This window comes from Gloeophyllum trabeum (genome assembly GCF_000344685.1).
Source record: "Gloeophyllum trabeum ATCC 11539 unplaced genomic scaffold GLOTRscaffold_00003, whole genome shotgun sequence".
In the NCBI taxonomy this organism is placed as follows: Eukaryota; Fungi; Basidiomycota; class Agaricomycetes; order Gloeophyllales; family Gloeophyllaceae; genus Gloeophyllum; species Gloeophyllum trabeum.
In genome coordinates, this window is record NW_006920412.1 from 431814 (window position 1) to 456920 (window position 25107).

General features: G+C 52.3%; 5 protein-coding genes across 5 annotated transcripts; 3 read left to right on the forward strand and 2 right to left on the reverse strand.

Moving 5' to 3' along the window:
• Positions 1 to 352: 352 nt before the first annotated feature.
• On the forward strand, positions 353 to 8609 carry pks2 (polyketide synthase; the record flags this gene model as incomplete). Its single annotated transcript, XM_007864988.1, has 20 exons — positions 353 to 385; positions 439 to 572; positions 628 to 874; positions 931 to 1136; positions 1198 to 1284; positions 1342 to 1426; positions 1481 to 1628; positions 1680 to 1776; positions 1829 to 2388; positions 2557 to 3656; positions 3924 to 4035; positions 4096 to 4234; positions 4285 to 4487; positions 4539 to 6001; positions 6054 to 6451; positions 6504 to 6664; positions 6718 to 7319; positions 7552 to 7572; positions 7875 to 8105; positions 8157 to 8609. The coding sequence occupies 20 exons, from the start codon at positions 353 to 355 to the stop codon at positions 8607 to 8609; spliced, it is 6480 nt and encodes a 2159-aa protein (XP_007863179.1).
• Positions 8610 to 8963: 354 nt separating this feature from the next.
• GLOTRDRAFT_119834 (acetyl-CoA synthetase-like protein) lies at positions 8964 to 13044 on the reverse strand (the record flags this gene model as incomplete). Its single annotated transcript, XM_007864989.1, has 15 exons — positions 8964 to 9173; positions 9229 to 9477; positions 9531 to 9692; positions 9749 to 10027; positions 10090 to 10621; positions 10685 to 10846; positions 10909 to 11070; positions 11130 to 11307; positions 11362 to 11399; positions 11455 to 11561; positions 11627 to 11875; positions 11932 to 11985; positions 12040 to 12281; positions 12335 to 12689; positions 12751 to 13044. The coding sequence occupies 15 exons, from the start codon at positions 13042 to 13044 to the stop codon at positions 8964 to 8966; spliced, it is 3273 nt and encodes a 1090-aa protein (XP_007863180.1).
• A 2041-nt stretch (positions 13045 to 15085) lies between these two features.
• On the forward strand, positions 15086 to 17517 carry GLOTRDRAFT_136687 (uncharacterized protein). Its single transcript, XM_007864990.1, has 21 exons — positions 15086 to 15119; positions 15224 to 15426; positions 15481 to 15559; positions 15614 to 15627; positions 15682 to 15780; positions 15845 to 15854; positions 15912 to 15929; positions 15983 to 16034; positions 16083 to 16117; positions 16171 to 16195; positions 16251 to 16262; positions 16332 to 16347; positions 16405 to 16453; positions 16521 to 16621; positions 16690 to 16749; positions 16806 to 16833; positions 16887 to 16944; positions 17001 to 17025; positions 17079 to 17181; positions 17241 to 17288; positions 17341 to 17517. The coding sequence occupies exons 2-21, from the start codon at positions 15362 to 15364 to the stop codon at positions 17386 to 17388; spliced, it is 945 nt and encodes a 314-aa protein (XP_007863181.1). The 5' UTR covers positions 15086 to 15119; positions 15224 to 15361; the 3' UTR covers positions 17389 to 17517.
• A 334-nt stretch (positions 17518 to 17851) lies between these two features.
• On the reverse strand, positions 17852 to 19930 carry GLOTRDRAFT_136688 (uncharacterized protein; the record flags this gene model as incomplete). The annotated part of the gene is made up of 20 exons (XM_007864991.1): positions 17852 to 17972; positions 18026 to 18073; positions 18127 to 18244; positions 18294 to 18318; positions 18369 to 18426; positions 18485 to 18512; positions 18560 to 18619; positions 18669 to 18769; positions 18825 to 18873; positions 18932 to 18947; positions 18999 to 19010; positions 19063 to 19087; positions 19140 to 19174; positions 19231 to 19256; positions 19305 to 19330; positions 19383 to 19400; positions 19458 to 19467; positions 19519 to 19685; positions 19736 to 19814; positions 19866 to 19930. 20 exons carry the CDS (start codon positions 19928 to 19930, stop codon positions 17919 to 17921), a joined length of 1020 nt encoding a protein of 339 aa, XP_007863182.1. The 3' UTR covers positions 17852 to 17918.
• Positions 19931 to 22081: 2151 nt separating this feature from the next.
• GLOTRDRAFT_71737 (uncharacterized protein) lies at positions 22082 to 25062 on the forward strand (the record flags this gene model as incomplete). Its single annotated transcript, XM_007864992.1, has 17 exons — positions 22082 to 22258; positions 22310 to 22482; positions 22534 to 22563; positions 22616 to 22630; positions 22688 to 22708; positions 22758 to 23014; positions 23071 to 23119; positions 23175 to 23276; positions 23337 to 23435; positions 23488 to 23533; positions 23587 to 23691; positions 23742 to 23833; positions 23893 to 23924; positions 23978 to 24103; positions 24155 to 24238; positions 24293 to 24304; positions 24362 to 25062. 17 exons carry the CDS (start codon positions 22082 to 22084, stop codon positions 24895 to 24897), a joined length of 1956 nt encoding a protein of 651 aa, XP_007863183.1. The 3' UTR covers positions 24898 to 25062.
• Positions 25063 to 25107: the final 45 nt, after the last annotated feature.

Below are 25107 nucleotides of genomic sequence, written 5' to 3' on the forward strand. Positions count from 1 at the left end.
CGGTGAGTGTACAATGTATTACACATTTCGATTTTCGAGACTGATTTCTGATGGCCACTGTGAATGACGATAATCATATCGAGGACATATCTTATCGCCGCGAGTGGACGGTAAGGTTTAGGACTGATGCTGGTCCAGTTCTCTCGCTTACAACATCTTGTAACAGAATCAGACGTTCACGCCCCTGCATTCAGGGCACATTCTAGCTGTCAATTCATCTGGCTGATTGCGTGCGGTCATGCAAGGTGCATCATAAATGTGGTTGTCACTTTCTTCCCGTGCTATTTCACCTATATATTGGACGCATAGATATCTACCTGGAGAAAGCCTTGCAGCCCGCAGACTTAGCGAAATGCAGACTCTAGAAAGTTTCCCTATCGCTGTTGTAGGTCAACAATGCTCTTTCTCCTTGTCTACTGCTGATCAAAGTAACTGTAGGTCGGCATAGCAGTCGAGCTACCGAGTGGTGCTTGGAGTGCTGAGAACCTCGATCTCCTTTCATTTTCTAGGTTTTTATTTGAAAAGGCGGAATCTTACGAGCACATTCCGAAGGAAAGATTCAATATCGAACAGTGAGCCACATTGGGACTTCCATGTCCGTCCGAATATTCTGACGCCACTTCCCAGCATTCAAGGGGATGCACTCGGGAATGTCATTCCCGATACCGGCTCGTTCCTCAGGGACCTGAGCCAATTTGATTATATGGAGTTTGGGATAACGGGTAGAGATGCGCGGCTCTTGCCCGTGAGCACGCGCAAACTGATAGAGTGCACCTTTTTGAGTCTACTCGACTCGGGTATCGATTATCGGGGTAGGAATATTGGCTGTTATACGTCTGGCGTTGCCCATGACTTGTTCTCCGTTTCCGGTCACGTCAGTCATCTGCCTTTTCTAAGGCTTACTTCTATGGATTTGACTTAAATCCACAGAATGATGCCGATGCTCGGGCGTCCCTGGCTTACGCACCATCGACACTGGCTAACAAAGTATCTTACCATCTGGATTTGCGCGGACCGTCAATCCCTGTCGATACTGCGTGTAGCTCAAGTCTTCATGCAACGCATCTTGCCATCCAGGCACTGCGGAATAGTGAATGCGAAGCGGCAGTCGTGGGGGGTTCTCAGATAAACCATAGGTGTCTTTTGACTTTCTTTTGGGTAAACTTCAGTCATGCTCACGTCTACGGCATCGATTAGGTTTGCCGAATGGCTTACTTACAGTCAAGTTTCTGGCGTGCTATCTCCCGATGGGAAGTGTAAGCCATTCGACGCATCGGCAAATGGGTTAGTGGACATTTGTATGCAGTCAATGACATCCTCTAATTTCTTTTCTTGGTTTAGATTCAGTCGAAGCGAGGGAGTCGTTTCTATAGTTCTGAAGCCACTCCATGCAGCCTTATTAGATGGTGACAAGATATACTGCAGTGTGAGTTGCGGCGCCTACTGATGCATAATAGTCCTTGACGTCTTTTCACGCTAGATTTTGGGAACCGGAGTGAATTCCTGCGGTGCACAGGCACCTGTGAATGCGCCAGTCGCAGAATCTCAGAGAGAGGCTATGAGGAGAGCGTTCCGAATGGCGCGCAGGTCTCCTCAGGATGTTGATTTCATCGAACTACACGCTACAGGCATGTACGAGTTCCGCGGAAGTTTGCATCCACTCACACGCGATACAATAGGAACCAAGAAGGGTGACCCTACTGAGGCGAACTGGATTGGGGCAGAATGTTCAAGAGATGATGAATTGCTTGTGGGAAGTGTAAAGGGAAACATAGGGTATGTTGTGTCGAAATCTATGCGAGGCTACCTACTCACGCATCTGATGCAGACACCTCGAAATAACCGCCTTTCTGGGTTCTCTGGCAAAAGTATGCTGCATCTTCAATACTGGTATGATCCCCCCGAATGTGAATTTTAAGAACCCGAACGAGGGCATCAAGTGGAATGAGTATCGTCTTCGCGTGCCCACTGAGCCCGAGCCATTGAAGTGCCGCTCCTCTTCAGGACGCTCACTTATAGCAATGACAAGCTCTGGCATCGGAGGTGCCAACGGCCACTGCGTGGTTGAGGGCCCTCCGGCCCTGGATAAGAGGGAAAAAACGTTCTGGCGTGTCGAGATGAGTCTCATCCCCGCTGTCTTGATCGCAGGAGGCCTTTCTCCACGTTCAGCGAAAGCTATCGGCGATAGTCTTCGAGACGCCTACACCGACGATGATCGTCATCAGATATCTCGGCTTTACAGCCGCCGGGCTCGGTCAATGCCTTGGCGGTCATTCGCAATCGCAAAGGGTGGCAAGGTGTCGCAATTCCAAGAACCCGTCCTGTCCCATCGCTCTTCAGTCCCTCTTGTATTCGTCTATTCTGGCCAAGGACCTCAATATTTTGATAGTGCGTGATTTACCTATATTGTCCCGTTGCTACTATCTGACTGCTACTCAGTGGGCCGTGAATTGTACAAGACCAACGCCGTATTCCACTCGACAATTATGGAGTTGGATCAGGTCTACGAGCAGGCTGTCGGACAGTCCCTCATCAAGAGTACGGGATTATTCTCAGAGGACCCACACGAGGACGTTCTCGGAGAAGTCTGGCCCATTGCGATCACTCTTCCTGCGTTAGCCATGGTGCAGATAGCCCTCTTCGACACGCTGGTAAGCCTTGCCATCAAGCCGGACGCAGTCATCGGTCATTCAGCAGGCGAGACAGCTATGATCTATGCTTCCGGTGCAGGGAGTAAAGCGTTAGCTCTCGAGTTGGCCATCGCCAGAGGGAGGGCGATGTCAGCTTTGGAGGATGCGGACGGTGCCATGGCTGCCGTCAACTGTTCTGTGGATCAGGTGCGGGATATCATCGCTACTGTGATCGCAGAGGCAGGTTTCGGTCCGCTCGAGATCGGTTGTTACAACACGCCTGAAGCCGTCACTTTGTCCGGGAAGGCGTCGCACATAAATCTTGCAGTGCAAGTTGCGGAAGGGAGAGGTTTCTTCGCCCGACGTCTTCGAACGAAGATCCCGGTGCACTCTGCTATGATGGATCTCTGTCAGAGCGAATATCAGCGTCTGGTTCAAGATGTCTTCGCGCGGTACACAGTCCAAGCACCCTCCATCGACGTCTACTCGGCAGAAAGTGGCGAGGCATTCACCAAAATCTTCGACGCTCAATATTTCTGGGATAACACACGGGGTTCTGTACGTTTCGCGGAGGCAGTGAAAGCATTACAATTCAAGTATTCGACCGCCATCTTTGTGGAACTTGGCCCTCATCCTGTACTAAGCGGGTATGTATCGTCTATGGTCGGGAAAGATTCTCCAGTCCTCTGTCCTCTGCGCAGGCCGAAGAAGGGCCAGCCAGCCGTAGAGCTTCAGGGGCTTGTAGAATTTGTCGGCAAGCTCGTTGTTTCAGGCTATCATTCGGTCGACTTCAACGTCCTGTCTGCCTGCGACCAAGAGGGTCAGGTGACGCCGCTCCCATATCCGTTTGCTCGCAGAGATGTGCCGTACGTTGCGGCGACACCTGAAATCACAAGACAGCGACAGAATCGCAACGGTCCCCTCAATTACCCGCAACTGCAGGTGAACGTGAATACCCACCCTGCTTTGGCCGAGCATGTCATCAAAGGCGAGCCTATCATGCCTGCCGCTGGCTACCTTGAGATGGTGCATCTTTAAGCCACACGTTTGTTTGCTTGTGACTGACGTGGAGCGATGCAGGCTCTTGAATTCGGTGCGAGAAAACTATGGAACGTCGAATTCATCTCAATCATTGCTCTCTCGTTTGAGAAGCCCACGCCCGTCCAAGTCAAGTTAGATGGTCTTAAATGGACTGTCAAGAGTGCGGTTCCCGCAGACGTGGCAAGGAAGTGGCCCTTACAGGTAACATGCATCTGATAATTAGATTGAAAAGTTCCTTACGGCGTGTTTCAGTATGATCGTCTCCATGCAAAAGGCTATCTATCCATGGAGACTCCTGCTCTCAGCCCAACCCCAATCGACTTGGAGCACGTCTTGGCGCGCCTAAACGCTATTGATATGAAAAGTGAGTATCGATCTGGTATGGTATCGCTCCTGCCGGCCTTCGCTCACCTCGTCCTTTTAGATTTCTACGATGGCTTCGCTAGTTTCGCCCAGTATGGACCAATGTATCAAAGAGTCACCGCCTGCTATAGGGGTGTGGACACCCAAGGACGTGAAGAAGTGCTCGTTGAAGTGCGTGGTAATGATGGAGACATCCCTGAGTAAGTAGCGTGTCAATGCGGGAGAATTATGTAGCTGACCTCCCCGACAGCCTCGACGGCTACCACCTTCACCCGGCTATCTTAGACGGGGCGCTGCATGTTATGGTGCACCCCATTCTTACTTGTTGCTGGGATAGTGCTCGGTATTATCTTCCGGCGAAGGTGGGCGCATTTACCGTTCACGATGCGCTATTCAAGAAGCCATTCCCCAAAGTCGTTTTTGCGCATGGTACAATGTCAGCCTGGTCTCCCGGTCAGTAAACCATTTTTCCTCGTCAACCATACCGTTCTAACGGGCCCCTAGAAGCCATCATATATAACTTCACGATAGTACGTAAGGACGGCGTTCCCCTCTGCACGTTCGAATCTTTCGAAGTAGCCCGACATGGCTACATTCCGGAGACCGTTGAAAGACGGTTCGAAGTCGTTGATGTACACATGGGCCTGGTCCTCCCGCGCCAGATCGCTAATGGTCATGGCCCACGCGTCAACGGCATCAAAGAGAACGATCATACGCCTGAAGTCGAGGGTGCTACGGTCAATGGTAACGGGAATGCAAATGGTGACGCCAAGCCCCGAATAGACGGTGGCATAAGCATTTGCTCCCGCCAGCACGAGAATACGGTCATCATCGATTACGGAAGAGGAGTCGAGATGCACATACAGGAACTCCTGTCGAAAATGGATACTCTGGCGCCTGTCAGGCTGTGGTTGCGAGCCTCAGCGGGACTGGACGGCGACGCATTGCTCGGGTTCTCGAGGTCTCTTCGCAAAGAATATGGTGCTTGGAGTGTACGTGCAGCGGTCTTTCCCGCTTCATGGAGCGAGGAGGACAAGGCGACCGCGATGAAGCATCTTCTGAGCTCAGAGTGCGAAGACGAGATCTATGTTCAAGAGGACGGCACTGTTACCGTTCCAAGGATCATGCCTTCTGTGCCCCCGGCTGCGAGTGCTCCCTTCCATCCTGAGTCACCATGGGTCTATGATGGTGTTCTTGTTAGGCAGGTGTCTACTCCCAGGGTACCTCCCGACCATATCCAGATCGACATTACGGGCGTCTCTCAAGTAAGCAAAGCTCTTTACTCCTTCCTCGGAACGACTGCAGGAGAGTCTCGGGAGGTCGTCGGAATAGCGGTTGGCCCGATATCGAATGTTGCTGTGGTACACTTGGGCAGCATAGTCGACGTGAAAGCTTTCTCGGGGGCTAATAACGTGCCAGCTTTTGCACTAGCTGCAGCAGTTCTGGGTGTGGGGTACAGCAACTTCGCGCATCCGGACCGAATCAGAGATACTTCAGCCTTTGTGACGCACGCTGAGACAGCGGTCGGCCGCAGTATTGCCGCGATTTACGAGACACTTGGGCTCGAAGTTCTTTCATGCTCAGGTAGACCCACGGTTTCAGACCTCAAAACTATAGCGGTTCGCCGACCTACATTTATTCTCTCCGGGTGTGAGGACGCCTCTGATATCCAGGTCTTCGACGATCATGTGTCGCCGAAAGGAAAAGTCTTCTTATGGTCGGATGCCAAGCGTGGTGTTCCTGGTGCCCTCTCAAGTGATCCGTGGGCGGTTGGTGATGCAATAAAGCTTGCGCTGGCAAAGTATCCGCATGCGAAGACCTCTTTTAAGGCACCGGTGAAGATGATTCGAGGAGCCCTGCCCAAGGAAGTTCCATTAGATATCGCTATCCTGAGCCAGGACAAGACCTACCTTCTTATCGGCGGGATTGGTAGTCTGGGGTTGGAGATCGCTCTATGGATGTATTCCGTAAGGTTTCCACGTTCGTCGTAACGCAAGACGTACTCAAACATATCTCTAGCAAGGGGCGCGGAGCATTGTCATGACATCCCGAGGAGGACGCGCCAGTATCTTGAAAAGGGGCTCGGCACTCTCGAAACGAATTATGAAACATCTGGATGGCCTCCTGGACCTCAAGCTTCATGCTGTCGCTGCAGATGCCGTATCGCTGAAGGATATACGGCGTGTAGTCAGTGCGATTGATAAACCTCTCGGTGGATGCATGATTCTCTCTGCTGCATTAATCGACCGCACGTTCCATGCGCAGACTGCCGAAACCTTCGAGGCCCCATTTCCGCCCAAAGTGGGAGCCTTTCAGGTTCTAGAGCAGGCAGTGGATGTAGATTCCCTCGACTTCTTCGTCACTGTCTCGTCTGTATCGGCTATGTTTGGCAATGCCGGCCAAACGAACTACGCCAGGCAAGCACTTTACTCGAATTATGGTTCCCGATCCTTTCTAATTTTGCGGTAGTGCGAACACTGCGCTGGCCGGGCTCACAAAAAAGTACAAGAATGCTTTCTGTATGGTCTGCCCAGCTATTATCGACAGCGCGATCGCTTTGAAAGGAGATGCTGATAGTGTATACCGCCGTCGTCTGCGACATCTCACGGATTGGGGTATGTCAGCGTCAGGTGAGTACTAACACCGTCCATATCCCTCTCAGAACCACTGACCCCCAGGCTAGAATTATGTACATATCTGGGGGACGGCATCAGGAAACTTCGCGATGGCACCGTCTGGCAGTATGTGCCCAACTTTGACTGGCCCCGCGTCGCTGCAAACATGGGCGTGTCAGCCGTCTTCAAACATCTGCTCCCCGAATCCAATATTGCAACGGCGCGAGAATCTCAGGGAACCTCCGATTTGAAGGACATCATCTGCAAAATCCTTGAGGTTGCGCCAAACGACCTGGTGCCGGATGTACCCCTTACTGCATACGGGCTTGATTCTCTCTCCGCAACGTCCTTATCGACCGCACTGGCATCCTTAGTTGCCATTTCACAGATCCAGCTCTTGGCTGACGTCACATTCCAGCAGCTAGAGGCCGCCGCTGAGGAAGCTAAATCCAGCAGCTTTGTTTCTACGCAGACAGAAGCTACAGAGTTCGGAGAGATTGACGAAATGCTGCATATGGTTGAACAGTTTGGCTCCGACTTCCACAGCGTTCAACCGGAGTCAGATGAAGCTCCTGCTAGTACTGGATGGGTCATCGTCATCACCGGTACTCGTGGCAGCCTCGGTACCCACATGCTTGCCCGCTTGCTGCTATCATCGAACGTCAGCAAGGTATACTCGCTGCTCCGGAATTCGGATGCCACAGAGTCTCCAGTGGATCGTCAACGAATTGCGTTAGCCATGCGCGGCATTGATCCCTCCATAGTGGAGTCCGACAAGCTGGAGCTGATCGAAGTAGTCCTGACGCAGCCCCACCTCGGAATTGCCAAGGATGCCTATGAGCGGGTATGTGGCTGTCCTCTACAAATTGGATTGGAGTCGAGTCCATTAATATTTTGCGCAGATCCATAGTACAGCAACCCACGTAGTTCATCTCGGTAAGCATATTTCGTGACGCATGTCGGAAGTACATCGTTCATATTACTCTAGGCTGGAATATCAACCTCGTAGCTCCTTTGAAGGCATTCGAGCCGGACGTCCATGGTCTCCGCGCACTGATAGATTTCGCGGCGACGGCACGTAAGGGAAGACAGGCACGACTAGTTTACGCCAGCTCCGTAGGGATCTTTCGTCGTAAGTACGAATACGGTGACAAGGTCTCGTTCGAAACTGATTCCCATCATAGAATTGGAGTACTTATCTGAAATCTCTACTCCCATTATGGAGTCATCTCTGCCTGACCCTAGGGTCTCAGTCGGCCCCGGATATTCGAAGTCGAAGTGGGTCTCGGAGAGATTACTGGACGTCGCAATGTCGAAAATACCGGGCTTCAGCGCCACGACCATACGTATTCATCAACTTGCTGGTGGGTTGAACGGTTCATGGAAGCCGTCTGAGTGGTTCCCTGCCCTGGTATCGGCCAGTGTGGCTCTGGGTTGTTTCCCAGATGGTCGTGACGTGCGTAACTATTCCATGTCTATGATCTTGCATGGCTGACACTATTCACAGTCTATATCGTGGATTCCGGTTGATATGGCTGCCGCCGCAATGGTGGACTTCCTTACCTGTAGGGATGCGGTTTTACACCTTCGTCATCCCAAGCCTATCCTATGGCGAGTCATGGCGAACTCGCTGGCCAGGATCATAGACGTTCCGGTGGTCCCCTACGCGGAGTGGCTCGCACGTCTTGAACACGAGTTGAAAGCCCAAGGTATTCGCCAGATCTCCCCGTATTTGGCTCCCGCGATGCGCCTTATGGACGTATACCGCTCCCCGCGTTCTGACGATCACCCTGCGCAGCCCATGACCGAGAGCAATGGACTATTTCCTGCGCTTTCAATCGGTAAAGCAATCGAAGCTTCCCCGACCTTACGTGATCCTGACCTGCCCGAAATACAAGAAGACGAGATTGCTGCATGGGTCAGGTACTGGAGACAAATGGACGCCTTGCCGGGCAATTAGCTCCTTCTCAATGACACATCCCTAGCGGTGCAGGTGGAAGACTCTACTGATAGATTTCCACTGTAGCCATATGTAATAACTAAGTAGAATCTTACATGGTACAGCTCATTGGGACGTTGTCTTTAAAACTAGTCTTACAAGACCTCAGGGAGCTCAAGTAGGTTTACTGTATAGGCTCGAGTCACCCATTAGTCTCCTTTACTACCCTGTACGTGGATACCGGCGTTCTACCGCGCCTTCGAAGTCTTTGGGATTCTCCCGCACCTGAACGGTTTCAGCCACAATGGACACAAAGAATGTGCCGACAGCAGATGAGACACATATCGTATACCAGGAAAACCACACGTTCTGCATTTATATGAACGCCTTCGACTTCCAGTACCCCACCCACCTTTCAGCGTCTCGCTCATTCAAACATGCCAATTGCCCCAGAGTCGGGCTCAGAGCCTGCGCGTTCTTAGTCGAGAATGTAGTGATTCCTCCCGCCTCACCACCTTTCAACCTCGCCTTCGCAGCGTCAGCAGCCGCAAGCTTGCGAAAGAACTCCAATAACCTGACGGCGGGCTGTTTGCACGACATTGTCAGAAACACATCCGACGTCTGACACGTCTTTACTTACCACATGTTCATGGTCATCCGTCTCAGCCTTGGCCGCTCGTTTTTCCAAGCGGGTAACCCACTCGCTAAACGATACAAGGGCTAGCGACTTAGAGGAGTGACCCAAGGCTTTCCTGATAACCTCCATAATATCCGTCCACTTCACCGGCCTCGGGTGGACGACGTTAACAGCCAGCGGCGGCTCCCCCGCAGCGAGACCCACGTCCAGAACGGTCCTTGCTACCGCTTGCATAGGCAGCCACGAGACAGTCTTATACGGAGTGTCAGACTCGAAGCCGCGGGTGATACGAGAAGAGCACTCACACCCTGAGAGTCAGGCAGGCAGCTGAGCGCTAAGCTCGACTTGACTAGTATAGGCACCCAGTCCGTCGTCGCCCACGCGCCGTCTGGTTCCCCGCCGCATATTTGTCCGATGCGCAGAGACGTGCTCCGCAGGCCAGTCTCCTCAGCAGCCGCAGCGAGGACCTACAAACCCTCTCGCATTAGCACACGCACCACAATAATTTCATCTTACGACGCACTCTTTCTACGACGTACTTCCCCTCGCCGTACCCGCCCCCGATGGCAGCGTCAGGCTTCGGTATAATCTCTTCCGGGAATGGCCCCTTTGCCGCGTCCCAAGCCTGCGCCACCGTAATCGACGACGTGAACACGAATTTTACCTGCGCCCCGTGCTTAGACGTCAGAGCAAAGTCGATGAGGCCCCTAGTTGCGCGGATGTTCGGATCGAAGGACGGCAAGGCGAGATTGAAGTCGACCCTCCATGCGTTATGTATGACGTGCGTGACGGAATCTCGTATCTGACGGGAACGTATAAATCGTCAGCATCCCTATGCATGCAGTCATGAACATCCAAACGCACCGCGTCATGCGTACGCATGTCATTCGCCAGACCAAGGTCCGGGACACTCGCGTCACCGTCAACAAAGACCACCTTGCTTGACGTTAACAAATCTCCTGACAGGCCTCTATTCACAAAAGCGGCCTTCTGCCTGTCGACAGTCGGGCTCGTCGCCGAGAGTCTATTGAATGCATACACCCTCTTCACCCTGTCGTCACCCAGCAGCGCAGCCAAGATATACGAGCCCAAGCTGCCCGTCGAGCCTGTCAGGAGCACCACGGCACCGTCCCCTGGCGGTGATTCCGGGCTGACGGGTTTCGGGAACTGAGCCGAGTACTTCTCCACCATCGTCTCTATCGCATCCGTGGGCGACGCCTTTCCATTGACACTCTCCGGCCTCAGCAGTGCCGCGACCGCGCCCGCGAGTTGCACAATCGTCGGAGTCGTGTAAACAATGTTCTGCGTGACCCCCGCCAGTGCCTGCTTCGCACCAGGCTCCGCCGACTTGCGCAGCGCGCCAATGATCCTGTTACGCAGGAACGTGGCGCTCAAACTGGCACGGTCGACGTCAGCGAAGAACGCGTTTGAGATCACAGTTAGACATTTGGATTGTTACCTGTCAAACCCCTTGTCGAACAGATCGTCCTGGGCGTCGATTTTCCGCCCGCCATTGATCTGCTCCGCTTGTGTCGATAGCCATTGAACGAGCGCCAGCGGTGTCCAAGCGGGCGGTGGATCGACGCCTTTCGTGTTCATGCTCGATTCGACGGTGTTGTACCTGCCCATGTAGGTCGTATCAGCTTCCGCGCAATCGCTTCAACGCAAACCAGCCATACTAACAGCGCGTCAATCTCGTCGGCGTACAACCCAAGCGTCAGTTTGCGCATGACAGTCCCCTTCGCCGCGCGCGCCATTGGCCTGGCGGGGTCCGTCACCAGTATCATCTCCTTGAATATACGACTGAAGGCCGGTGCCTCTTTGTTCGCCTCCTCCACGGTGGGCCTACCCACATCACGCGACATCGATCAGATTCGTATTCTACGTTCATTCTGGGCACCTACCAGATTTTATTCCTGAACTCGATAACGGCTTTCTCGTCTTTCGGGTCAATCGCCTGTGCAGGGTGCGGCTCGATGAGGATGCCGACTTGGTCGCGTCCCCGGCCGAACATGAGCGTCCCCTGCACCAAGGGATTGTGCAGGATATGTCCTTCCATCGGCGAGGGAACGGTCTTCTCGCCTGAACGCATCAAGTTAATAAGTATCCACTGAGAATGATGGCAATGCGTCTTACCTGAAGCGAGTACGAGCACGTCGTCGGTACGGCCCACTCTGACGACAGTTCGGAGTTAGCAGAAGAGTGACGCCGAATATTTCATCAACCTACAAACGCCAAAGCCCCTCGATTGTCGGATGCTTCTCCCAGAGGTCCGACGTCGCATACCCCTTGGTATCCGGCAAATTCTCCACCGAAAGCTGATGGTTCTCGTTCGTCTACACACATCCCATCCGACGTAACTCACTACCTACCTAGCGCATCAACGTCACGTTACACTCACCAGCATATGCAGCTCGTACGTCCCATCCCCCTGGTCGACCCACCGCAGCTTGAACCTCGGCGACAGGCGTATCCACGACCAGTCCTTCAGCTCCTTGTACGTCAGTCCCGGCGCCTTGTTCTCGGGGATGATGTCGAACAGGTGCGACGGCGCGCCGAACTCGGTGCCGCCGTACGTCGTGTTCAGCTTCACGCCGCGCGCGACGAGGGCGTTCCCTGCTTTGGCGGAGAGTGGCCCGCCGGCGAATGTCTGGGTTTCAGGTGCGTCAGGGTCAGGGTCAGTCTCGCGGGTGAGGGCGCACTGACGCAGATCTCCATGGTGGCGAGGAAGTCGATCGCCTCGGCCGAGTGCGCCCACGCCTGCGAAACATGCATGAGCCCATCGCACCAAACCTCTCATCCCTCCTATCCTACCTCGAAGAACGAGGGCACCGCGATCGCCGTGTTCGACCCCGTTGCCTTGAGCGCCGCGAGCGTGTTCTCGGGCGTCGGGATCACCGGCGGCGCAGGGTACTTTGGCGGGAACACCGCGGTCGAGAACCCCGTCACGAGATTGTTGTACACCTGCATGTACAGCCCGAACGTGTGGAACGTCGGCGCCATCATCGCGCCCCACACAAGCTCGCGCGGGTGGTACCGGCCCTCGGTCGAGCATGCTGCAATGGCAGTTAGCAGGGAGTAGTTAGAGGTGTAGGAAGGGAGGACGCACGCAGCGAGCACCAGTGCAGCACGGTGCGGTGTGTCTGCGGGATGGGCTTCGGGAACCCGGTCGAGCCGGACGAGTGCAGATACAGTGTAACATCGTCCATGGCAGGATTCCAGTCCTCCAGCACGAAGGGCTCGAATGGATCGTTGGCGGTCTCTTTTCCCAGTAACGGGTAGACATCCATGAAGGCGGGGATCTCGTCGATCTCCAGCTCACATCCCTTCCCGGCAAATTCTGCCTGGCAGCTTTCAAGCAGCGGCTTGAGGAACGCCTTGGTGGTGAGCAGGCGGTGGCACCCTGTCTTCGAGAGCATGTTGTGTATCGCCGGCGCTGAATTGCGCGGGGAGATCGGGAATGGCTTCATGCAGAATATTATCATTACTGCCGCATCCCAAACACTAGCATTCGCAGGCACTCACAACCAACCCGGCTCTGACCATACCCACGAGCAACGCCATGTACATCACCGTATCGCACAGCGCGATGAGTGCAACGACCTCGCCATTGCGCATGCGTCCGTCCGCGCGTAGTGCTCTGGCAACTCGGTGGGTCGCACGCGCAAACTCCTCAAAAGAGATGCGCACGATCTCTCCCGAACCGTCCGCCGCGAACTGCGCGCATATGCGGTTCGGGTTGTGTGTATGGTGAAAGTCGGTGAAGCCGGGGTAGACATTAATGGAGCCGTCAAGCGGGGGGACTGGTCGGCCGTCCATCATGCGAATGTTCGTCCTCGGTTTGATTGTCCTGGAATAGCGACGTGTGTGTAGACCACTTCAGACAAACTGCGCGTCCAGTCAAGCTATAAAGTTCAGGTGTCCTAGATATCGTTGTGTAGCGGGGTCGGGCATCTTCAAAGCAACCCGAGCGTCCTGATCATCAGCCTGCAGCTGTCCGAGTGCGGCCGGAACAAATAGAAGAGAATTCACCAGCATTCCTGGGTACTGAATTAGACACTGATCCACACAACAAGCAATTGTCCAGCTTCGGACTTTCCAGGATACCAGTAAGGAATCAGAAGATAAACCGAATGAAGCCACCAACCGCGGTGCATCTTTATGCGGCTTCAAAGCTTCAACGCCGAGGTACCTCAGGTAACCTCAAAATCGCCGCTCCTATTCCGGATTCTAAAATGCATTTGCCACTGCATGTACAGATGTATCCGCAGAGCTCTCCTGATGATGTCTTGAGAGTTCGGAGCTCGAACCATGAGAATGGCGAATCAAACGTCCTGGCGTCAGACTCATTGTTATGCCTGTCGTTCATGAAGACCTGGATAGCACAGACTCCTGAGTTGGATAAAGCCCGGTCGTAACGTTGGCAGATGGAATTGGTAGCGAGTCAGTGGACCTGCGGCGTCAAAGTTACTTTTGTGCATTTTGACCCTGTAAGTGGTCCGCCCTGTAGTTAACGGGTAGAAACTTGTTGCCAATTGTTGGTCGCACATGCTGTGTAAACTATACTGTAGCTAGACTGTTCTGTGTTCAATCAAACTATGTAATCAAGTCAAGGATATTGTGTAGGAAGTGCAAGGCCCGAGCGTAACAACTGAAGGCTTATGATGGACCGGTTCCTGGACCATTAAAGACAGTTGCTCGTCTACTGAGTCATTAATATTTTTAGGAGGCCAATTGAGCCAATTTGCTTCCGTGTTTCGTTGTCTCACGCGTTTGAAGATTGCATGTGTTCCCTTCCTCGGCCAGCGGCATCGACATCGATATCATGCTGTCTGCTCTTTGGCCTCTTCCCAATCTATCTGGAGGCAACCCGTACGTCTATAAACAACTGAAACTGCCGTATGTTGTCTGGAGGCGAACAACACCGGGGTCTCCAATCAGTCATGGTAAATCCAATGGCATTCCCAGCCGACTCATCTCCCCTGTCGATCATATGAGAATAACCTATACCCACGCTCCGTTGCACAGCAGCGGACCCTTATCATATATTGTAAATCGGATCCACGGAGCAGGCATCGACAAAGATCAAGCACGGGCACGGGTGCCACGAGGGCACGTTCCATACAATGCATACCAGTTTCCTACGACCGCTATTAACATGGTTTCAGAGAAATCGTTTCCATCGGAGGAGGGGTATTGGTAACTGGAGAGAGTCTACCTTTCGGAGCGGCAAGAAAAGCGGCAGATGGGGCGTCCTACCGGACACCGCGGCCTTCTGCGTCCTCTTCGGGACGTGCACAGTCTATACACTCAATACTGGCGTCTATCGCCGCCACGCGGTTACAAGCTCGAGGTTATATTCCGGTCAGTCATCCTTTACCAAGATCTAGTGAATATGAACAAGGCCAAGCATCAGACATCATCGATGTCTCGGACTAGCTCGTGGGATCTCTCTTGATCTAGGCGAAGAACGCCACCAAGATACAAAATACGTAACCCCGAGCGTCTCTGATAGATTACGTGCGCCCACATCTCCGCACGTATATCACCTCACCTTTATCGCTCTTCCAAAGGGCTGCACAAACCTTCCTCCCCGCCTTTGGTTTCCCCGTAAAAGTCTTTGAGGCCATCTGGGAGCTTCATATACTTACGCCGGTTCCTACGGAGCCAGTCCCGCAGCCGTGAGAGCCATCACCCTGCAGTTCCATTCTGAACCTGATGTTCTACGATTGCGCATATGCAGGTACTACATCACCGGTGCGCTTCCGGTGGCAGTCCTCTTGCAGCCTTCTCGGGTAGTCCCGAGTATATAGTGCACGGGCGTACAGACGGCTCCTGTCGGCGGCTATTGCGCTGTTGTCCACAACACCCATCTCAAGGCATCCGACGGCACGGTGAGCGTATATAATGGAGAATGCATTCCCATTCTCGAGACTGATGATTTCTGATGACCGCCGCGGTTGATGATGATCATGTTGGTCGTACTCGCCCTCCCCAGAACCGATTGGCGTCTCGCCTGATTCGTCAGTCTTCGAGAACCCCGGCGCACAGGAATAGCTCTGCTCGGCTGCATATGAGGCTGAGCCCCGAGAAATTTCGAGGCCGATAGCTAGTCCCCTCTTCTCACTACCCCGCCATGGCTATGACTGTCGTAACCGATATTGCCGGGACGATGCTGGTGAGCATCTTTATGGCCGCGATGTAAGTGTCGTATTATTGCGCATGAAGGAGGCGAGGGGGACTGAGTGCAGTTAGTTTGTACGGCGTGACGACGACTCAGACGTTCTTGTACTACCAGAACTATCCGAAGGACAGACCAGCCCTGAAAGCTGTGGTATGCGACATTCCATTTTGCTATGTACCAGTTCAGAATTGACTGTGGTAACAGGTAGCCATAGTCTGGTATGAGTAGTTATCCGTACCAGAGGCAGACCCTCACCCGTTTCATTCACTTAGGTTATTCGAGACGCTACACACGGCGTTCTGCATCGACTTCATATACAATTACGTTATTACGAACTTTGGGAACACTGAAGCCCTCAATGATATCTACTGGTGGGTTTGCGAATGCCTTGGCTCTCTGTCTTTCATAGCTCATCTCCTCTGTCTTACCCTACAGGAGTGGAGGAGTACGTCGTGCAATGCTCGTGCGTTTCCGCCTGTGCTAACTGACTAAACTCTTCCAGATCACAGTAGTACTCGGCGTGCGTTCTTTCCGCTAATGCGTTGTCCGTAAAGGAGCTCACCGCGTCTCTAGGTCCTAGTCGCCGGGGTCGTCCATGCGTACTACATCCGACGCGTATGGATATGTGAGCCCCCTATCGTATGGCTTCTATGGCAGCGCTGACTCCAGACAGTGAGCAACCACAACATACCGCTCACGCTCTTCCTCGTAAGTTCAGCTGAAGTTCCATTCAGCCGTTGTGCTTACTATCCTGCGGAAAGGCTCTGGTCGCCTTGTTACGATTCTGTGAGTGCCGGAACTGCGCACAAGGTGACTCAGGCTGATTTCTTGGCATTGGCAGCGTTTGGCCTGAGTACGTCTTTTCTCGTACACTTCCTCGACGCGGGAATACCCAAACTAATCCTGTCGTCCGACCACTAAGCAACGACGTCCTTATGGTAAATCCAATTTCACTTCCCAGTCGGCGCTTGCTTACTCACGCGATCCCTCTGTAGTTATAGTATCGGGCAATGGACGACCTTCCGCGAGCGCCGCCTCCCTCTGGTCAGCTATTTCCCCGTGATATCGGATACGCTGACTGGCCGACTGACTGGCGTGCACGGATCACTAGATCACGCTTGCGGGCGGCCTGTCAAGCGCGGCTGCTGTCGACCTCATCGTCGCCTTTTCGCTAATTTGGTTCCTCGAACATAGTCGGACGGGGTTCGATAGGTGCGCTGTTATTTGATACAGAAAATTCGGGTGGTGTGGCTCGAGACGCTTACTAATACGGGGTATAGATCTGATAGCCGTATAAATCTATTGATGATATATACTATCAACACGGGGCTTATTACATCGTCAGTGGAGTGTTGTGATCTTATTCGTGTAGGTTAACGAATCTGGTTTGGTACAGGATCGTCTCTGTCGTCATTGTTGTCACGGTAGGTTACAGCCCTGCTGATCACTGGGCTCGCGATGCTTAATGGGCGTACAGTACGCGTCCCTACCGTCGACGTTAATATTCCTGGGACTGGTGGAAATCCAGAGCAAGCGTGAGTAGATGGGTCTCGATGATGTTCTGCATGGTTGACAGCAGCCGCTCCCGCAGTCTACGCCAACTCATTCCTGGCAAGGTCCGCATTTTACTTTGATCATCCCGCATGTGCTGACACACGATGTCGCGCAGCCTGAACGCGCGGACACATATCCTGAACAGAGGGAACCGCTCGCATTCTGAATACTCGTCCGGCCGTTCGCACTCTGCCCGAGTGCACCATGCCCAGGTGCCGGTAAGACGTTTCCTCAGTTGCAAGTATGTGCGCGATAATGACGTGGCTGTCACCATCAGGCGCAAATATCAATCCTGCAAGAGACACATCATGCTGTCGACGAGATGGTAAGAGCCACGTACCGTGACAAAACGCCATTATTCACGGTCCTCCAACTAGCCTATGGACGATTTCAGCAAGCCGTCGAAAAACAACTCGCTTGTATAATTGCTTGAATTGAGTGGCCTGACTTTGGGAGCCTTCCAGTACTGTATTCTATGACCCATGTGTAAATTTTGCGACGTTGTACCTGGTAGAGATGTACCTTTTGCACTAAGTTATCCAGTCGCCCCTCTGGCTTTGGATCGTTGGCAATCTATAATGCTACTGGTACCGAGATTCAGAGATATGGTGGTGTTTGGCTTACGAGAGGACACACGGTAGGGCTAGCGAGAACGCGATCGTAGAGATTCGATCTTAGGGGGTGGGGACGAGGTGGTATGTGCCTGAGGCCTGCCGGCGGGCAGATCATGGTCTAGACATACTTAGCGGTGATTTAAACCAGGTCTATGACGATCTCAGGTACTCGTAGCGATCTACAGGCATTCCCAGCTACATACGCATACATATACCGTACATTGATCCTTCAATTGTATTTATACGCAAATCACGTGAAGTACAGGAATACGAAGCATCTCCTAGGGCCTGCATCACCGTGTCGAAAAATGCAATAAGTGCTTCAGTTCTTCAGACCCAGCTTATGGATCATTCATCAGAGACCTCCTGCGCTTTTTGTCCATATGGTCTATTGGCTAGAAGAGCACCGTCAGGCTCGGCAAGCCGCCTCTAATATATCCACGCTTACCAGCTCGTCCACGGTCTGCACCGTCTCCTGAAACACCGATATCTGAGTCTGATGAAAGGCGTCAGACTGAAAAGGATGTAGTAAGAAGAGTACAAACTCACAGCAGCTCCTGGAGGGGCTCTCCAATTTTGCAAGTCATGTATGGCCGGTCCTGTCTCGAGGCCTGTGGTGAAATCAGTCACCTTCCCGTGCTTCATGATGTGCGACCTAGCGTTCAGACTTTCGAAACCTCAGCAAGCCGGTCTAACCGATGTCAAAATGAGCAAACCTTGCAAGGAGTGAGTTGGCGTAGACTGGTTGAGAGTAAGCTACGCATCACGCGCGATTCGGCAGAGTCACGCACGTTTACTCTGAATCTCTACCAGGCCCATAAATACGAGCTTGGATCGGAAAGCTGCATACTGAGATGAAATTTCAGCACCTCCCAGCCATGATCTCTCCAGCAGGTTTTTTACTAACGGTTATCAGGATTGCCACCGACACGATACTGGAACGACGTCAGTTAATCGACAATCCGACAAGACAGATACTAACGATGTGATTAGACCGGTGTTGATTGTATACACCATAAGCAAATTGATGCGACTGTCGGACCTGAGGGGAGACTTCAGTATCTGAGCTCATATGGCTGCAGTTACCCTACCGCTCGACACCCGTCCGACCGTGGTCCAAGAATATAATCAAGGAAGTAGCCACAATGAGATCGACAGCGGCGGCGCTGGACAGGCCTCCAGCCAACGTCGTCTGCACGATCGTAAGTCCTCTCCAGCCTAGCCTACTCATGGTGCACTACACGCACCAACGGTAATTTCTCCGTGTGGAATTTATTCCATATCGGGATTGTGTACCTAAGAGCGGGATTGAGCGAGACAACATCAGAAAAGGAGAATAACGAGCGAAACGAACAGTAAGGAAGAAGTGGCTGCCGCAGTTTATGAGTGGGCTGATGCCTGTGAAATACGGTGAGACTTACTCATTCCGAACGCTGGTCACTGGATTGTTAGCGATGTGATTATCACTAACAGTATGGAACTCACAGAACCTCAGGAGAGCTAAGCCGATCTAAAGAATAGGACATCGGTATGCTTTCCTTTTATGAGAGGACAGGCCGTACCAGAAGGAGTGTCAAGGGGATGTTGTGCTTGCTCACTTAAGAGCGGGCAAAGTTATTTGTTGCCCCACCAGGACGCTAAATAGTCACTCACTGATCCAGACCCGTCGAATATAGAATCTACTTCCAAGTGTTAGCCAGCAGTAAACAAGATAGGCGACAACCTACGCATGCGCAACCCCGGAAACTAATACCTGGAAGGCCGTGTTTCAGTCCTGGGTCTGTAAATATTTGAAAAATACATACTCCCAGGATGACTGTGACCTGATTACAAACAAGGGTTAAATCTCTTCTGAATGGATGGAATAATCTAGATCTTACCCCGACGCTCCTGGTGATATGGGTGAGCATGTGTAGGCCATATGAAAGTTGGCGCACGCACCAGTAAATGCGATCCAACGTACTCGCGTCACCAAAGTTGGTTATGAGGTAAGCGTAGATGAAGTCGATACAGAATGCAGTGTGCAAAGTCTCTATAACGCTAAGAGTCCTGGTAAACAACCAGAACCCGCTTAATGTTACCGTCGGTCCGTACCATACGACCGCGACCTAGCAATTTCTGTCAGACACGACTAACAACAAGAGCTATACGATCGTACCAGAGTCTTCAGCATTGCCCTATCACTGGGATAATTTTGATAATAAAGGAACGTCTGGCAACATGTTACACCGTAAAGACTGGTTCGGTCAGTGGGATGTCACGCGACAAGATACAGGTCAGCGACTAACATAGCGGCTATGAAAAGAGAAACAAGAAAGGCGCCGCCGACATCCTCGACCACAGCTGCGGGCATAGTGAAAGAGGCAGGAGAAGAAAGGGGATGGCCACGGGGGAGAAGAGGGTTTTTAAATACAGACCTTGTCACGGAAACCGGCAATACGCACTGTCATGCACCGCTGATGGAAGCTGGTTGGTTCACGTCCGCTGAGATCGCTATCGCAGAAGAACGAAGGTTTCGTTTACTGGTCCCGAGAAGGGATCCATGTCAGCAAACTATGAATGTCTATGCAGGGTTATGCACTCCCAGTGGGGCATATCACCTACTACTAGTACAGCCTGGGTAAGGCTGAAGACGCCTACTGCAGAATTCCAATCTGCGACGTAGCCAGATCCGGAACGCATACCTCGCTTCTAAGGCGTTCGAGTTCCACATTGAACATTCCCCCTTTTCCGACTTTCGGATGGTTGCAAGATACCTCCTGCCGTAAGTTACGTACTGCATACTCACCTGCATTGGAGATACCTGTCTGACATTGGTACTACTTTTCGGGACGCCGTAAATATCACTCGCGCTTGATATAGTTAACTCTCCTGAAGTCTCCAGCAATTTAGCTGATAGGCTCTGTTCTGAAGGCAAAGTCCCCAACGGTACACAGGCCATCATCCAATTGCCCAATGGGACAGGTCCGGAGGTTGCTGAAAAGATGCGTAGACCGATCTTCCCACCCAGTCGAAGGTACACCAATGGAAGTACTTCCTCACGGCCATATGCCCGAGTGGCCGAATACAACGGGACCCATGCTAAGGGCAACCGCCTAAAGAGCATATGCCTAGTTCGATGACGCCTAAGAAGCACCGATTCCAGTACTATAAGTAGGAGGACCATGAGACGCCGAGAAGCAGTTGCCGACGAGTAGTGGTATATGGATGAGACCGTTACAAGCGGATTAGCACTCCAATCCGGAGGCAAATCTCTGTTAACCGAACGATCCAATAGGTCTCAGACTCCCCAGAGAAAACCTCACCACGAGGGGGGAGGGGGGGATCGGAGGATAACCAATCTGGGTTACCGAAAGGAGTCCAGGCTAATGTGCGAACATTGTTACCTCTAGCTTGGCCAGAGCCAGGCATGAAAAAGGTCGAAGCAGTAGTACATCCATCTTCCACGCATAGCGCCGGTCAAGCTACCCCGGAAAGCACCCATCAGATGAATGGCTGTTCATTCAGAGTTCGTGATTGTCTTCTTGGGGCGACGTCCGCTTCGCGTGTCTTGATTAGTCGCAATAGCATTCGATAGACCTGGAGAAGCCCGACTATGTTAGTCACGCTGGGCCGTCGTGCGCTCAGACGCGAACGGAGATGTGATGGTAATGACCAGTCATGCATCTGCATTCAACAGCAGTGATCCCGACTGTAGACAAGGGAACTTACCTTCGACCATGTTTATTGCAGACATGAGATTTCACGATATTCTCGAATCCTTTGGACATACACCGACTAGGCACTCTTTGGAGGGTCTTTTGACGGAAAAAGGTCTTCGTCCGATACCGCACAGCATCGGAATCGGGTGCAAACCAGACTCGGGTCGGACCTCGGTATAGGTGGTGTTCCACCGCATCGGGCAGCGAGACATCCCGTGCTTAGCGCAAGCCTATGTCCTTGATCCATGACGCGTGACACTACCGACGGAGCAAAACATGCCGCTCAGGCGTCAATCGCCTTCGAAGCTCTGCAAGTATTGATCATTAATATTGCTTGATAGACATCGTTCCGCATGAATCGTCTTGGGTCATCATGATCATGAGCAGACGAGCGCTCTATCCCCTGCTAGAATTGGGCTGCGTAGATTATGAAGCATGAAACCTTGTACAAGGGTGTGGCAAGTTTTGACATCTTGAGTTAACACAGGTCGATGAGCATTCGTTCGAACAGTACTGGGGCACGTACACGTGTCCTTAATATAAGGCTCATAGGTACTTCCCTTCCACCGTTCCATGCACCAGCCGAATGCTTAAATAGGGTGTGGTTGCACTTACAGGCCTTCACGCAATGTCAGGGTTCAAGGTATGCCTGTGGGACTCGGAGAGTCGGAGGGAAGTTACGGTGCCGCGGCCGGCTTTGGCTGACGTCGAGACTCCTGTATCCGGAATTGTGGCGTTGAGTACAGCAACGCTCGCCACCGTGACTTTCTCCAGCGCCCACTTCGACTGTAGCTGTGTTCACCATGGCTTTATCCAGCGAAGACGTTGTTTCAAGACTTGAGGAGGCCACGAAGGGATTTGATTATTTGTTTGCCAATGATATTGGCAAGGCTCGCGAGACCTTCGCAGCTAAGGACTCTCCTTTCCACGCTTTAGGACTGGGCGTTTGCGCATTTTTAGAGGCAGCTTTGGGTATGGAGGTATGTTGTCCGACTAGTTGAACATACGATACTGCCACTGATGCTGTACAGTTGCACTTGATGGGCGAGGCGACTCGCTGCTTGACACTATCTGAGAATGGTGCTAAGAAATGCATGAAATTGGGGAAGACCTCTAGTGCTTCTGGGCGCTTTCCTCCTGGTTCCGAATGGGAGCTGCTCCACGCAGATGCTGTCATTCTGCTAGGTTTAACCCATGCCTTGAGGTTCGTGGCGTGCGGCATAACGGAGAAGCATATCCTAACTGCGCTTAACAGCGAATCATATATGGGATACGTGCAATGCTTGTAATTGTCTCTATAATACATCTATATATGCAGATACTGAGCTTTTATGCAGGTACGCACTAAACAGGCAAGCATATTTTCGTTGGCGTGTTGTCGTCTTCTACTCATGCCGTTGAATACATAGCGGTCATTCCAAATTTGCAAGGTAAGCTTAGAAAAGTCTTTACCAATCATCTCTAAATGCTCGTAGATAGGCTTTACAAGACCGTATTCCCCGCCGGGTTAGATGACTACGCAACACCAGCGTCGAGTCCGGGACCTTCGAGGAAACCCTCAACACCAAGTTTGAAGTCCTCAGCAGCGTCGATTGACTCTACTGCAACGACCACTGCTTCGGCCAAACCAAGCTTCTTCGGCCGGTGGGGCAGCTCTTCGTCGGTACAGAAGTCTGTTACAGTGAAGGAGCCGCAAGGTCCTGTCGAGGAACTGATTCTGTCTGGAGCTGCCTTCGGTGCGCTACGATTAGTCGTGATTGCCTCCACTCCTGATTAAGATCACTTTTCGTAGGCTACGGTCTATTCAACTTGGTACTCTCGCTTCTCCCTGCCAAAGTGAAGTATGCGTCGCAGTCTCGGCGCTTCTTGAGCATATGGCTGACTCATGAATCTCAGGGGTGTTGTGGGTTTCTTCGGGTACACGTCCGACCGGAAACTCGCCCTTCAGGCATTAGCAGTGTCCGCTGCGCGCTCTGATGTACATAGCGTCTTTGCCGGGTTAGTCCAGTTCCCTCCTAGGCAGTTTAGTGCCGTACCTGAATATCCCCTTGGCGGTAGGTTAGCCCTGATGACATACCATGGCGTAGTTCTCCTGCTGTCTGGGTATCAGGCGGACGAGGACCATATTCTGAAGCAGTATCGGGTGATCGTGGATAGGTAGGCGCAGTCATTCACCTCGACCTATATTGGTCGTTGAGACGTGTTGTAGAATCTCCGCGAGGTATCCTACGGGCTCCTTATGGATACTAAATAGGGTGAGCTGCTTGCTCCAGGATGACTTGACCTCTGTCTGACGAGGAACACCCAGGCGAAAATCCTGCGCATGTCTGGAGATGCCCAAGCTGCGATCACAGTGTTACAGGAGGGTCTTTCCCCGGAGCATCCTCAGATGTTCGTGCAAGCAGACGCCCTTGTAAGCCCCTTTGTCCCTGTGACTCGATCACTCGCCTAAAGCAGGCGTAGTTATTATTTGAGCTCGCATGGACTCTTCTGTCCCAGCGAAGATACGAGGAATCGGCAAAACTATTTATTGAGATGACCGAACGAAATAGCTGGTACGTGGGTGCAACTCTACCTCAGGTTTGCTTCACTGAGCTTGCTCGTATGCTCATAGGAGTCATGCTACGTATTTGTTTATCGCCGCAGGTATGCCCCAGTAAAGGCCCTGCAGTGGCTCATGGCTAACAAGTTGAGCACAGGGTGCTTTATCTCAGTAGGCAATCGCGCTAAGGCTCAGGAGCTTCTGGACGCTGTGCCAGCTGCCATGGAAAAGCGAAAGCTCCATGGTAGAGATCTGCCTACGGAGGTGTTCATCAAGAAGAAGAGTGCGTCCTTGTTCGTGCTCTATAGAGCCTCTGTTAAACATTATCCTCCAGTCACATTCTATAAGGAAAAGCAGAAGCGTAGAGGCGGGAAGGAGGCGGAATATGTCCAGTGCATCAGCATCAGTCCCGCGGAAGGTAAGCAGCGCCACGTGCATCCTGGGCATCTTGAATGAACATCCACTTTCACAGAACTTGGTCTCTGTAAGTCCTAAATGCATGAATGGGATTCAGTGACTGACTGAAAGGTCGCACGCGAAGTCTGGAATACCCATTCTAGGATTGGTAAAGGTGTCGCCGAAGCACACATCAAGGAATGGGCCTCCTTGAGCCCGCCTGTTGCCATTCAGAGCCCATACATCGTCGATACTGCGGCAGTGGCGAACGTTCCGGATCTGGACACGGAGGATGAGCTGGCTCTACGTTCCCTACTTCTTGGTATTGTGCATCGGACGGTTGGTAGCTATGCACCATCGCGGGCATTCCTTGTGGATGCCATCGTGCGTCAGCCCAAGATTCGCGTCAGCACCTGGATCTCTGGCGTGGCTACTTTCGAGCTCGCGGTTCTTGACCTGAAAGAGCTCGAAGCTGCCGATCAGGAGGGTGGTCGGGATCCGAAGGTTTCGGAGGAGGCGAAGCAAGCTTGGAAGACCGCATTGAACAATGCTGGCGACAAACTAGACAAGGCCCTCTCGCTCTCCGGGAAGGAGATAGACTTGTCTTCGAGATTGGATACGAGGATCGCTATGTTACGGGATGAGATTGCGTTGAAGAAGGAATTGATCGGCCTCAGTTGAGGGTCTACTAAGTAGATCTCTAGTGGGCTTCTTCCTCCTTGCTCGTTTGGCTTAGACTTTCTCTGGTTGATAGACGCCTCATATATTACTCGCTCGCGACCCTCTTGTTGCCTTCGTTTAATCCCTGTATTAGATTTAATCCTGCCACTATACACGTAACGCCATGAAAGCCACTTTCTGTCATGATATAAACCTACTTTCCGCCACATC

Bases quoted from the DNA above. Each gene is read 5' to 3' on its own strand.
- GLOTRDRAFT_136687 (XM_007864990.1), top strand. From the start codon at position 15,362: ATGGCTATGACTGTCGTAACCGATATTGCCGGGACGATGCTGGTGAGC. The intron at 17,182-17,240 runs GTAAGACGTTTC...TGTCACCATCAG, and splicing joins TGCACCATGCCCAGGTGCCG to GCGCAAATATCAATCCTGCA. The intron at 17,289-17,340 runs GTAAGAGCCACG...TCCTCCAACTAG, and splicing joins ATCATGCTGTCGACGAGATG to CCTATGGACGATTTCAGCAA.